Consider the following 12,651-nt stretch of genomic DNA (forward strand, 5'->3'; position numbering starts at 1 on the left):
CTGCTGAGTTGATTGCTGACAGTGAGCATGCTTCCTCTGTGGGGGATTTAAACCTGTCATAGTGGCTTTTAACCAATTAGAGAGCATGCTGTCCTGAGACCCTACCCCCACTAATAGCAGAGCTACCCAGCCCCTCCCCTGGGTGTCACATTACAGGCCCTCCCTTTCCAGAGGAATCCTCTCAGTTGGAGCTAGCGAGCCAGCACAGACATGCAGCAGGACAACACAACCTGCAGGTGGCACCATTCATGCTACACTCACACTTCCTTGATGCTGGTTTGCCGTTTGTTGAGCACTTCTTATAATGCTTAAATAAAAGCAACAAAGCAAATGTTTCTGGAGTTACTTACGCTGCTGATTTCTCTTGTCACTTGCATTCTTTAAAGGCAAGCAAACCGGGCAGTCTTGCCGCGTGCAGTTCTTCCAGTGGGAGATGATCTGCCTGGATGATGCACAATGAGCCACTGAAGGGAAAATGAAACCCTCAGTGAGGAGCATTGACAAGCAGTCCTACATCATATTATTTAGAAGATAGAAAACATCAGCTGCATAAAGTTAATTAGTGAACATGCTGTAAAACCATAAATTTACTTTTTAATTTATTTTAACTGATTCAGCATAAACACTGAAGTTCAAAGTTCACAAACCCTGGGTGTCTGATGGAAGCTGCTGGGAACCAGTGTAAACATATTAAATGTAAAACAACCATCTTTACCGCAGTTTGAAAGGATTAAATGAATGTTTGCTCATGTTGTCAGTCACTAGGGGTCAGCCAGTCAGCTGAGGTAATTGGCTCCACTAAAACAATAAAAGACAAATATGCATGCCGTTCTGCTTTATACTCTGCAAAGCAGTGTAACTGATCGGAAATAACTCTGAAAAGGCTTTAAAAATCATCCTCTATCAAAAATATTTGGTTTTTGCTTCTGCTCCCATCAGGTAAAAATACAATCACCAGCCATTTTTTTAAGGTATGTGTACCTGTGTAAATCAATCACATGCTAGCAACTATATGCATTAAAGCATCAGAATAAAACAGACATTTGATTTAAGTGACTTTGAACATGACATGGATGTTTCAAAAACCCCTGACCTGGGATTTTCAGACACAACCTTTTCAGGTTTATATAGCATGCTTCTAAAAAGGAGAAATACCCAGCGACTGGCAGTCACGTGAACGAAAATACTTCGAATCACAGATTAGTGGAGAATGGTCAGACTGTCAGTAAAAGAAAATATTCAGCAAAAATACAGGAAAGACAGAAATTGTACAGCGCTCCAGCTGAATACATCAGCATGGACCAGATCCTGGTTCACAGTGTAAAAAAAAAATATTTTGTATACAACAGATTCATGTTTGATTTGAAATACTTTTTAGTTGTAAAATATATTTGTATCAACATCAAATTCACGGGCACATTGAAGCACAAAGGGGCACACTAAAGATTACCAATAATAAAAAATAACTGTATGACTGAATCGAAGATACAAACTTGCATAAAGGATATTAACAGTTTTACCAAGTGTTATGGTTTTGCCAACCAGGCAAGTGACTTCAATTAGATCTTTTTTTAAACAAGGGCTGAATTGCCCCCAACCTATTGATTTTGCTCTAATGAAGTTAACATATTGTCATATAGTTATTAATCATATTTTTTACTCTTAACAAGAAGTGAACCCTGTGCATTCAAAAAATGTTGTATCACAGAAAAATCTATAACTGCATGACACTGCCATGCTAGTATGGACCAAAGTCTCGTTTTAAAGGCAAAAACTGTCCAACTCAGTACTGGGAATTAAGAGGCCAGCAAATCAATGTACAATTTTGCAAACCGTAGTGGTGTTAATCAGTTTAACAAGTGAAACAAGTGTGACTGATGACCTTTATATGCATTTGTCATGTTTCCCATCCATCCATTCATCCTCCTCTGACTATCTGACATTGCAGGGTAACAGCTCTGGAAGGGAAACCAAAACATCCCTCTCACTGGTGACATTTTCCAGCTTATTTTGCAGGATCCAAAAGAGTTCCCGGGGCAGAAAGGGTATGCAGTTCCGGATCTTCCGGAACCACCTTAACTGACTCCTTTTGATCTGGATGAACAGTGACTACTCTGAGCTTTTCACCCTTTCCTTAAGGAAGAACCCAGCCACCTTCCAGAGGAAGCGGAATTTCAGCCTTATCCTGTATCCAGGACAATAAAAAGTAGTAGCTGTTTTACTGCAGACAAGCCCTAAATCAGTCCATCTACCTTCTGCTGCATCCTACGTCACTCTTGAACAAGACACCAAGGTTAGATAGAAGCCAAGAAATGACTGGAATCCAACAACTTTTGCCTCTATTGTTCCTGAACACCAACTGGCTAGTCAGAAATTTAACAATCCAATCAGTGAACGCATCATTCCACAATACGCTTTGGTGTTGATGCTGAATTTATGGTGCGTTTAGACCGACTGCGATTCCAGCGAGTTTTTTGGCTCATTTGCGTGCTGTCGCTCACCTGACATTTCGGCAGCAATTCGTATGGCGAATGGGCGACAAAGATCCACTCGCTTCACCGCGTCGTCAAATAGGAGGAGCTTCTATCTGCTGCTTGCCGGTTTCAGTTCAACATGGAGTGAGTCAAGGTGCTTTATTAATGGAAAGCCGAACAACGCTGCTGGCGTTGACATCCCTTGGTTCACCAGACAGAACCAGTTTGGAGAGTACCACCACCTACTCCAGGAGCAGCGTCTGGATGACGGTCGCTTTCAGCGATACTTCCGTCTATCCAGGACCCAGTTTAAGGACCTGCTGCCCCATGTTGGGGGACGAATCAGCCCCCGGGACACCAACTATAGGCGCTCTCAATCTGTCTTCGGTGAGTAAACAAATCTCAGCTCAGCAGGAGAACAGCCAAATTGTTCTGTCCACATCTTTTAAATATAATAAACATTTTTGCGCCTAAACATATGGATAAAGACCGCCAAAATAAACCAGGCAAGAGCTGATATGAGAAAAGAATGTAGCACAGTGGGGTATTGAATAATTATGTAATAACAGCTGATTGGCAACCTAGAAATCAGGCTTGCTGACATATGCATCTGAAAATTAAATACTTATGAATGAAATATAATTTCCTACAAATACATATATGTATCGTGAGTAACTGCTGTGAGTTTCATACTTGTATGACAACTTTTGTGCTGAAAAGGGGGCTATAGACGAGACGCGAATTGACAGAAATGTTCAGATTTTTCAACTGCAGGGAAATTCGCTTCGCGTCCACAGCAGGTTTCACTTCGCTCTATTCGCCCTCATCATTCGGCTCGCATCGCATCCTTCGCATCGCTTCACTCCTGAACGCGCCTCTTCGTAGGGTTAACATATAAATCACTCTCCTCTGTTGTGGTCGGTCTCAACGCACCATTAGGGAAGAAAACTCAAATAGCTATTTTCAGTATCAGTAAGGTAATAATGATGTCAAAGGAAACACAGAGATGTAAAAAAAAACATTTAAAAAAAGGAATCGGTACTTTCTTCAAGATACAGAGCGGTTCAGTGGTTTATTATGGCTGCGAGAGAGCAAGACTTTCAGCAGATAACAGGAAGGCTGAGTGTATTAACATTGCGGCTTTCTCCTGAGCTTTCAACCCAAGTCTCTTATGGAGTATGTTGGTTTGAGAAATGTTGGCAGCATATTAAGGATTTTCATTCTCTGGGAAAAGCGCACTGCTGTTTTAATAATGCTATCCATGCTAATCACTCATGCATATTGCTAACGAAAGTTCAATATGTCAACTGTAGCAGTTGTTTTAAAAAACTGGTATAACATTGCTTTTATTTTATTGTCTTTTTTACTCACCCTGGCAGGACTTGCCAGCCTGGCAGTGAGTCATGTGGTTGAGTACGTTCTTCATGGTGCGGCAGTGAGGCAGGGTACAGGCCCTCACTTCTCCGTTGGCCTGTTCCCGCCGTTGGCACTTGTGCGCGTGGAGCAGCAGGACCAGCTGCTGCTGAATGAGTTTTCGCTTCTCGGGGTCGGCAGTTGGGCCTCCAGATATGCTGCCGGCCCCAGGGACCATGCCCATCGATGCTACCTGCTGCTGCATCTGAGACTGCAAGGGCGTGTAAACACATCCAGTTATTACATGGATTACTCTGTCAGATGTTGCTCATTTTAAGCTCTAAAATTATGTGTAAAAAGAAAATGATAGACATAATGAATTGCAAGAATTACAACGTGGTATGAAATGCAGTGATCAGTTTCTAACTATAGTGTTAACTATAATGCAACGTTCACAAGAGCTGTATGCAAATACTGTGTGTTGCTATGTCAAGTTTAAGCTCTTGTGCGAAGGAAGGATTACCACTTGGCTGCGTTTTAATCAATTAAGACTGATCATTTTAGTCTTACAGTATTAGTTGTGCTTCATCAGTTGGCTGCTTCAGCTTTTACCCCCCAACACAGTTGCATACATACATTTTGTGTTTAGTACTATAAAGAACTACAGATTGATATTTTTAAAGAGAAGAACCTTTAAGCAAATTTTGCCAAAAAATGGATAACTCAACAATGATTAAGTAATACGAGCAATACATTAAACGAACACTGAACTAAAATATAAGTTTTTTTCTCCAAGAATAAAGGATGACTTCAGAAACACAAGTAAGACAACAGGCAGCAGTTCCTGCATGGGCTAAAACACTCACCAGGTTTGGCACATTCCCAGCTCCCTTTAACTCAGTAGGGAATGGGGACAGGTTGTTAGAAAGGGCCGTCTTGTTCTGGAGTTGTTGGGCATTGACCCCCGCTGTCCCCATCTGCTGCACCCCGGCCTGGCCATACTGCTGGCCGAACGGAGCTCCCGACATCGCCATCTACAGTGAGCAAACAGGGCAATAGTTGGTCAGGATATTTCCATCCAAGCATCTGACTGGTACTTCAGAGCTCAGCTGGCGTTCTCGCTCAACAAAATAACACTCCTGACAAAAAGAGATTTTGGGATGGTTTAATTTGACCAAACTACCAAAGCTGTGCCACGTGCACCCAAGTTGTAATTAGCAAAACTAACCACCCCTGACAAAACATTTCTCTTCTCATGTTTACTTCTGGCTTCACCTATTTATTACATTGTCTTGTGCCTGGCTAAAAAATTCCAACAGGTGAGTTTACAAGTAGTGTACCTTGCAGTTTGTGTTTGTTTTGTTTAAATAATAACAAAAGGCTCAGAATGCATAGCAATATACACAATTAAACGATGATATGCTGCAAATTCTAGGAACTTGGGGGAAGTTGGGATTTTCACGGACAGAAGTGAATCAGATCTGTATCATTTAAAAAGAAGAGCTGTGGTAATATGATCTACCGGCTATAAGATACACAACAACCAACTATATTAAGAAGGATAAGCTGGTATTTGCGAATTTTTGTGTTATTCCCAAACATCAAAGCATGTAGGAAGCTCACTGGTAAATAATTATTTTAACTTATAACAATCTGAATAAATGTATAATCAGTTTCTTTTTCTTTCTAGTAGATGCTGGTATGGCTGCACCACATTCAGAAAACAAAACATTCTGATCATTTTGTTGAATATTGCACTGATGTTGATTGTGACTAACCCCCATTTTCCCTTCGCATCATCGGGTCACACCACGCTAAGAGCTTTCTAAACATGGTTACCAAGGTGTGAGATAAAAAACAATGAAAGTCCATCCTAGTGAATAATTTTAGTATTGAGAAACAAAATTGTACTGGATTACGCCTAAAATATTATTTCCTACCAAATATTGCACACAAACAAATGTTTGCGATACTTTGTAGCACATATTTAAATCGCAATGACAATTTTGATTCAATATATTGTGAAGCTCTAGTTATAGAACAATCATTTCGAGACATTAAGGTTAAGTATTGGAAATTAAAACGACAATTATAGTTTAAGGTTATTTTTTTAGTGTCTTCAGTTACATTTAGCAGCTGCAGTTAAGTTTCACATCATCAAGATTTCTTCATCGGAAGTAAATAGGTGGATTGGTTTTCAATGAAGCAAAACCTTTTTTAACCAGAACACACAGATAGGCACGTTAACAAATATATTTATGAACGTTTAAGTAGTGCAAACCAGCGTTTGGGAATTTTATTCACCAACTACATGTCAATTAAGATTGGGTCCTAATACTGCGCTGCCATATAGATGTTTCTACGCTGGTGCAGTTTGTCTATGTTAAGGTGAGGCAACTGCATGCATTTAGGGGAAAACCAACCCACATTTGGGTCTATTTACATAAATTACAGCAAGAGCAAAATGTATCAGATATAAAATGCTATTGCTATTTTTGCAACAAAATGTAGAAATGCCCAATGAATGTTGATTCAAATGTAGAGGTTAATATACAGAACTCAAATTAACTCTGTAAATATGGTCCATTCTGACTGGTATACTGAGGTCAACCCTATTCAGGTGTGGCGCAGAAGGTGAGAGGAGGAGCACATAGTCAGTCTTACATAACATAAACCAAAAGACACCTTATCTCCATTTATAAATTTTTTTTTTTTTTTAAATCAATACAAGATAATCTACATGCAATATTCCAGCCTGATACACTTTAACTTTAATTGAATTAATAAAAAGAATCAATCACTTTTACCGTCTTGGCACACTGAAAACCTCTACCTAACTTTTGCTTTAGAAACCCAACTCTGAACATCATTCAGATGTCAGTCAGATTATGCTCGTATGGTTCTGAACAGAACTTCGATCTTGTCAGGACATCAGATTCTGCCAGCACACGTTGAAGTGTAGAGCATCTCGTCAAAAATACTTTCCAACTTTAAGTCTGTTTTGAAGTGTCCCAATAGGTTTGGTATCTATGTCCTGTTAGCACAATAAATAGCAGCCTAACGAAGGTGGAATTTATAAATAGGAAATTTGGTTTTCCTATTTATCAGTGAATTTTATTTAAAATCAGTCCTTATTCTCAACAAGCAATAATATATGCTCAACAGATGTGCATTTCTATGGGGTAAGAACGCTGTCAAAAACAATGTTTATGTAAAGACGGAAATGTGTGCATATTAGTCAATAGTTGTGCATAAGTAAAATCCAAAAGAGGTATTGTATATTTTCTCTGTAAGAATACAAAATAAAAAGTTACAGCTTCAAGAAATTACAAACACAAAGTTCAAGTTTACAGTTGTGGTTTATTCTTTATGAATACAATATGCTATAACAGTTTGTGAATACGATTTCTTTTCTATGAGAATACGAATTTGCATCAGCGACTTGGTGTCACGTGATCTCAGGCTGGTTAGTGGAGCACAGAGTTAGTCGATGTCTTTAGATGTTGCTTAAATATTTCCCCCTAATGTCCTTTCCTTGTGTTGACATCATTTCCGTGAAGTGTGGCAGTCCCTGCTGCAGCAAAACCCCACACAACATGATACTTCCACTCCTGTACTTCACAGATAGCATGGTACTCTCAGGATTTTAAGTGTCCCCCTTTTTCCTCTGTATGTAACAGTGGGCATTAGAGTGAGAAACTTCAAATTTAGTTTCATCAAACCACAGAACATGTCTCCAAAGGTTAAGGTCTTTGGCTCTGTGTGCAATTTGTAATCTGTTATCTGTTTTTTTATCTTGCTTTTGGAATTAGTATCTTCCATCCAGAGTGTCCTTTCAGGCCACGATTACACAGGAATCATTACACTGTGGATAATGACTCTTACCAGCTTTAGCCAGCATCTTCACAAGGTCCTTTGCTTTAGTTTTGGGTTGAACATTTTGCAATAAAACATATTAATCTCTGAGACAAAGAACCTGTCTCCATTCAGAACACTATGATGGCAGGACATTCCCATGGAGTCTATACAATATGATTATTATATTAACTTATAAATGTTTAATAAATAAACGTGGCACCTTCAGTGTATCCAAGATTGAGGATCTTGATATCTTGGCTGACTTGTTAAAAGTCCGAAGCTTATAAAACCAAAAACATGATCATCCTAGCTTTTAGAAAACATAGTTAGTTACCTTAGTGTATGTTATTTCTGCATTTGAAAAATGTTGCAGAAAAAAGCAAAAAGAATTCTTCAAAGAAAACTCTAGCCTGGCATTGAATTAACAAATCATTTTTGATAATCCTCACTGACCTAAAACTAAATGTAAGACAGTGAGAAAAGAAGATTGTGTCTTTTATACGGAGGCATCACAGTTCAAAGCAGCAACGGGTCATCATCGTATCATTTATCATCCCTGTGAAAAATAAATCATTGCAACAACAGTTTCTCATCCGGCAATAATGGGGTTGAACACCAATTGATTGTTTAATTTATTCATCCCAAAACAGACACTATGATTTGATTTGTTACTTTTTTAGATTATATTTTTCTTTTTTAAAAAGGTTGATCCTCCAGTTTGATGGCGCAGTTTTGTATTGGTACGGCTCTGACTGCAGGCGGTGATATACGGATAAAAGACTTTTGAATTTTGAAATATTTTGTATTGTCCCTTAAACAAACATGGTTAGGTCACTTCAATAAATTAGAATATTGTGATAAAATCTTGCCGATATTAGCAACCCCTGGCTGACAGTGAAATATTTACATTTCCTGTGGTACATTGTCCACACACAGAAACTAAGGTGAAAAGTCTTCAGTCACTAATTTGAGGTGTGCATTAGCACTAGAATGGTGCACAAAATGCTTATTTTTTTCTTTTTGTTTTAAAGTACTGTTCCATTCCTATTTTATATGATGAGCAATAAAGGCTTTTAGCTGGGAGATTTCTTCCAAAGTGCCTCCATAAAAATTCCCTGAGATCTTTAAATGCAATACAGGTAAGGATATGGAGAGTATCCTTACTTGTTGGCACACAACTATTAAGGATATGCTGCATTTTTCTTCCTGAATAAGGGTTTACTTTAACATAATGTAAGGATAATGTATTTTCCTTCAGTAATTAGACTTTTCTAAGAAAATTAGGGGATCATGGAGCTCAAATCTGCTTGATTAGTGCTTTTATCTGTAATAAATAAAATAATTTTCAGCCATTTAACAGATGTTTCCTGCGTAAATCTGTTCTCCGTTGGTCCCGGCTTTCGTCTGCCGTGGCTTAAGCAGCAGCCCGACAGAGTAAGCCCTGCCCAGTCTAAAGAAAAACAGTACGTGACTCAAGCAGAGAAAGACCAGCTTGCACAACAAATGAGCACTGCACTGCTGCCTGCCTGCCCCTCCCCCTTCCCTGCACGTAAAACCCACAGATGCTTGTCTGCCTCTCATTCACACATCCAGCCTCTCCTACCAATGGCTTCTCCCACTCGATGAATTCCCTTTATCAGCGGATTGTCGGCGGGTAAGAGGAAGGCAACTTAAGGCCTCCAGCGTTTTCTTGAGCATTACAAGTTTTATTAGTAAACTTGTAATGCTCAAGAAAACTTTCTATGTGACTGGAAATGTTCATAATCTTTTAAAAGTGTTGGGAACTTTAAAAACATATTCCTATTATAAGATGTCTTTTTTCCTAGACTCAACCATCCTTTAACAACAAACAATCATCAAACTTTGTACTCATTTTAGGCTACAGTCAAAGGCAAATATTTACCTCCAAAGAAGAAAAGATTAACTGCACTACCAACAATGAAAAGCTGTTTTAAGGAACAAAAAAGTAAATATTTGACATTACCTTTTTGGACCGTTCCCAGCTTTAAAAACTGCATTTCAAATGTCCAAAAGGCAGCCAAACACAAATGCTGCTCCATTTCTTAGACATTTTTGACACTTATGCAATTCTGCCAAGTACTTCGAGGTGATCCGCTAGCATTTTCTCATGCCGCTTGCAGCATCTAACTGTTCGGAACCGCTATCACTTTATTATTGTCCACATAGGGAATATTTCCTTGCAGCCAGATAAAAAATATTTTAAAAAACACAAATGCAAACACAATCACTCCACAAGGTAGGAAAACCATTAAAGCTCCAGGGAAAATATCAGTACATATTTCAATTAAAAACACACCACTTTAATTGGTTTTCTTCCACTAATTCCCTGTATGCATCTACATCCATCAACTCTAACCAGCTTTCTTGTCTCCGCTAAAGAAAAGCATCCCCACAGCATGATCCCGCCACCACCATATTTCAGAGTAATGATTTGGGCGTTCAGGATAATGTGCCCCTCACAGCGTTTTGCTGTGTTCTAGTTGTTCTGTCAACAGATTCATACACCTGAGCTGTAGATCTCAGCAGCTCCTCCTGGGTTACCAATGGGTCTCGTGACTGCTACAACCTTTCCATTTTCATATTATGAATTGAGCGACACTCTGTGAGAGATGCTGAAACTTGAGCTTTTTTAACCTAACCCTTTGTTTAACCTTTTTCACAAGCTTCTCCCTGACTGGTCTTCTGTGTTCCTCGGACTTCATGATGTTGATTCTTCACTAATGTTCTTTAAAATAACCTCTGAGGTCTTTACAGAAGAGCTGGATTTATACCGGGATTTAACTTTCTGTTTAACCATTATGTAGGTACAAAGCGTAGCCTAAGCGTGGGATTTTATTGAGGGGTATCAGAGTAAAGAAGGATAAATCGATATGCATGCCCCAATTTTCTATTTGTAAAAAGAATAGCACTATATGGCAATTTTCCTTTTACTCCACAATTTTGCTGTTTTTTGCGCTATTGCGACTAATCCCAATAAATACACTGAAGTTTTAATATGAAGAATATAAAAAATAAAATCGCTAGAGGTAAATCAATGAATTTCCAGAGCACGTACATTGAGAAATTAAACTGAATAAGACTGAACAGAAAAGGAGGGGCTTGTTTCATGTGGTGACGTCTTCTGCAACGATGTCAGTAAGAACTAGCTTGTTGGTTTAATCTTGCTTCCTTTCAAACCACAAAGCCCTGTAACTCTGAGACAAGCGGAGGAACAATTTCTCACATTGAGCACTTCAAAGTGCTTGAAACTGGAGATATTCAGAGACAATAAAACCAGCGGAGCCTAATGTAAACCGCCTCTCATTCAAAAATCACAGCACATGTGTAACAAGGCACAGGTTGTTAGCAATGCAACACTTTCATTGCTTAATCCCATTTTCTCATTATTAAGATGCCACAAAAGCAGTAATTAACAGATCAGCATTGATCTGCTAACCCTGCCTGACCCATGGACGAGCTGCTGGTAAAAACAGCTTATAAAATGGAATTAGAGCAATGTTTAACCAAAACGTTGACAGTACATAATAAAATATTCTACTGCGAATAAGACTGAAGTTGTAGATTAAATAATCTGCACTCAACTACACCATCACAATAAATTCTAAATGCAACGTGGAAAGGACAAACCTGAAAACAAGAAATGTTAACATGCACTTATAAGTACCACGACAACCTAGCACAAAGCTGACTTGTCCATTTTCCAGCAGACGGGCCCTGATGTCCCCCACAAAGAGGATGAGCCAGAAAAGGTAACTGCTACTAGAGAAGCTGGCTGTTCACATTGTGCTGTTTCCAAATGTACCGATGGAAAGTTTAGTTGAAGAAAGAAGTGTAACAGAAAAGTAAAAATTATGAACCATTTCAGTAAATGTTATTATTGTTCATTGGCTGTAAGCCGATAATGAAAACGAACTGACATGCTAAAATATAAAATTACATTTCTAATCAATCTGTTTAATCAAATGAATCAAATAAATGAACTTTTCAATAATTTTCTATTTTCTACTAAGATGCAATTGTACTTACTTTAGTCAGACTAATCAAATTTTTTTAAACTCACCTTGTTCATGTTTCCAGCTTGTTGGGCATTTATCGTGTGTGGTGAACCCATCTGGGGGCCTCCTTGGGTTAGAGTCTCTGCCAGCACACTTCCTCCAACACCAGGTCCAGCACCCCCTTGTGTTCCTTGCATTCCCTGGCCTTGGTACTGCATGCCAGGCCCAGGTCTCCCCCGGCCTGCTGGTCCCATAGCACCATTCATAACCTGTCCCGCTTGGCCCATAACACCATGACCCTGGCCGCTGTTCAACATTGCCTGGTTAAAGCCCATGGCCCCATTTCCTTGTCCAGTGGAAACACCTCCTTTCTGGCCTTGGGGCGACTGGTGATTGGGAGAACCCTGGCCTAGAGGGCCTTTTCCCAGTACAGCACTTAGCTGACTCGACACCATGCCTCCTTGTTGGGGACTGCCAGAATTGAGACCACCCCCCAAAATAGATGAGCTTCCTGGTCGCAGGAGCTCAGAAAGTTGCTTGTGTTTGGCAGCAGCATCAGGTACCACCGAGCTGAGACCAGGTGGCCCTCCACTTGGGCCACAATTAGCAGACGGTCCATTTCCCAATTCTCCATTAAGGAGATCATCAGGAAGGTCGTTTTCCAGATCGAGCAACGATACAAGATCTAAAAATGAGACATAAGGAAAAAAGGAATAATTACTCACCGTCAACAGTTTTATCCAAAATAGTAACTGTTGAATAAATTAGTTATAGTACAAAAAATAAAACATTAAGTAAAGAAAGAGGAGCCGACCTATGTGCTTCACTGTTCACTCTAGGGTCAGACCGCTCATTTATCTTTTTAGGATTGGATTATTTTTTTGTTTTGAATTGGAATTTATTACCTTGTCTGACTAATAAGCTACACATTTGTGTTTTCTAACTGGTAA

The 12,651-nt window shown here is 39.3% G+C and overlaps 1 protein-coding gene across 2 annotated transcripts in view; it reads right to left on the minus strand.

Moving 5' to 3' along the window:
* Positions 1–12,651, minus strand: part of LOC124862821 (CREB-binding protein-like) — a 53,201-nt gene that overhangs the window by 24,693 nt on the left and 15,857 nt on the right. For both annotated transcript variants that reach the window (XM_047356964.1, XM_047356963.1), the window contains exons 2-5: positions 11,767–12,386; positions 4,694–4,861; positions 3,846–4,098; positions 351–464 (exon numbers count right to left, since the gene is read on the minus strand). In XM_047356964.1, coding sequence (XP_047212920.1) covers positions 351–464; positions 3,846–4,098; positions 4,694–4,861; positions 11,767–12,386 — 1,155 coding nt within the window. The remainder of the gene's footprint in view (positions 1–350; positions 465–3,845; positions 4,099–4,693; positions 4,862–11,766; positions 12,387–12,651) is intronic.

This window comes from Girardinichthys multiradiatus, chromosome X (genome assembly GCF_021462225.1).
Source record: "Girardinichthys multiradiatus isolate DD_20200921_A chromosome X, DD_fGirMul_XY1, whole genome shotgun sequence".
Taxonomy (NCBI): domain Eukaryota; kingdom Metazoa; phylum Chordata; class Actinopteri; order Cyprinodontiformes; family Goodeidae; genus Girardinichthys; species Girardinichthys multiradiatus.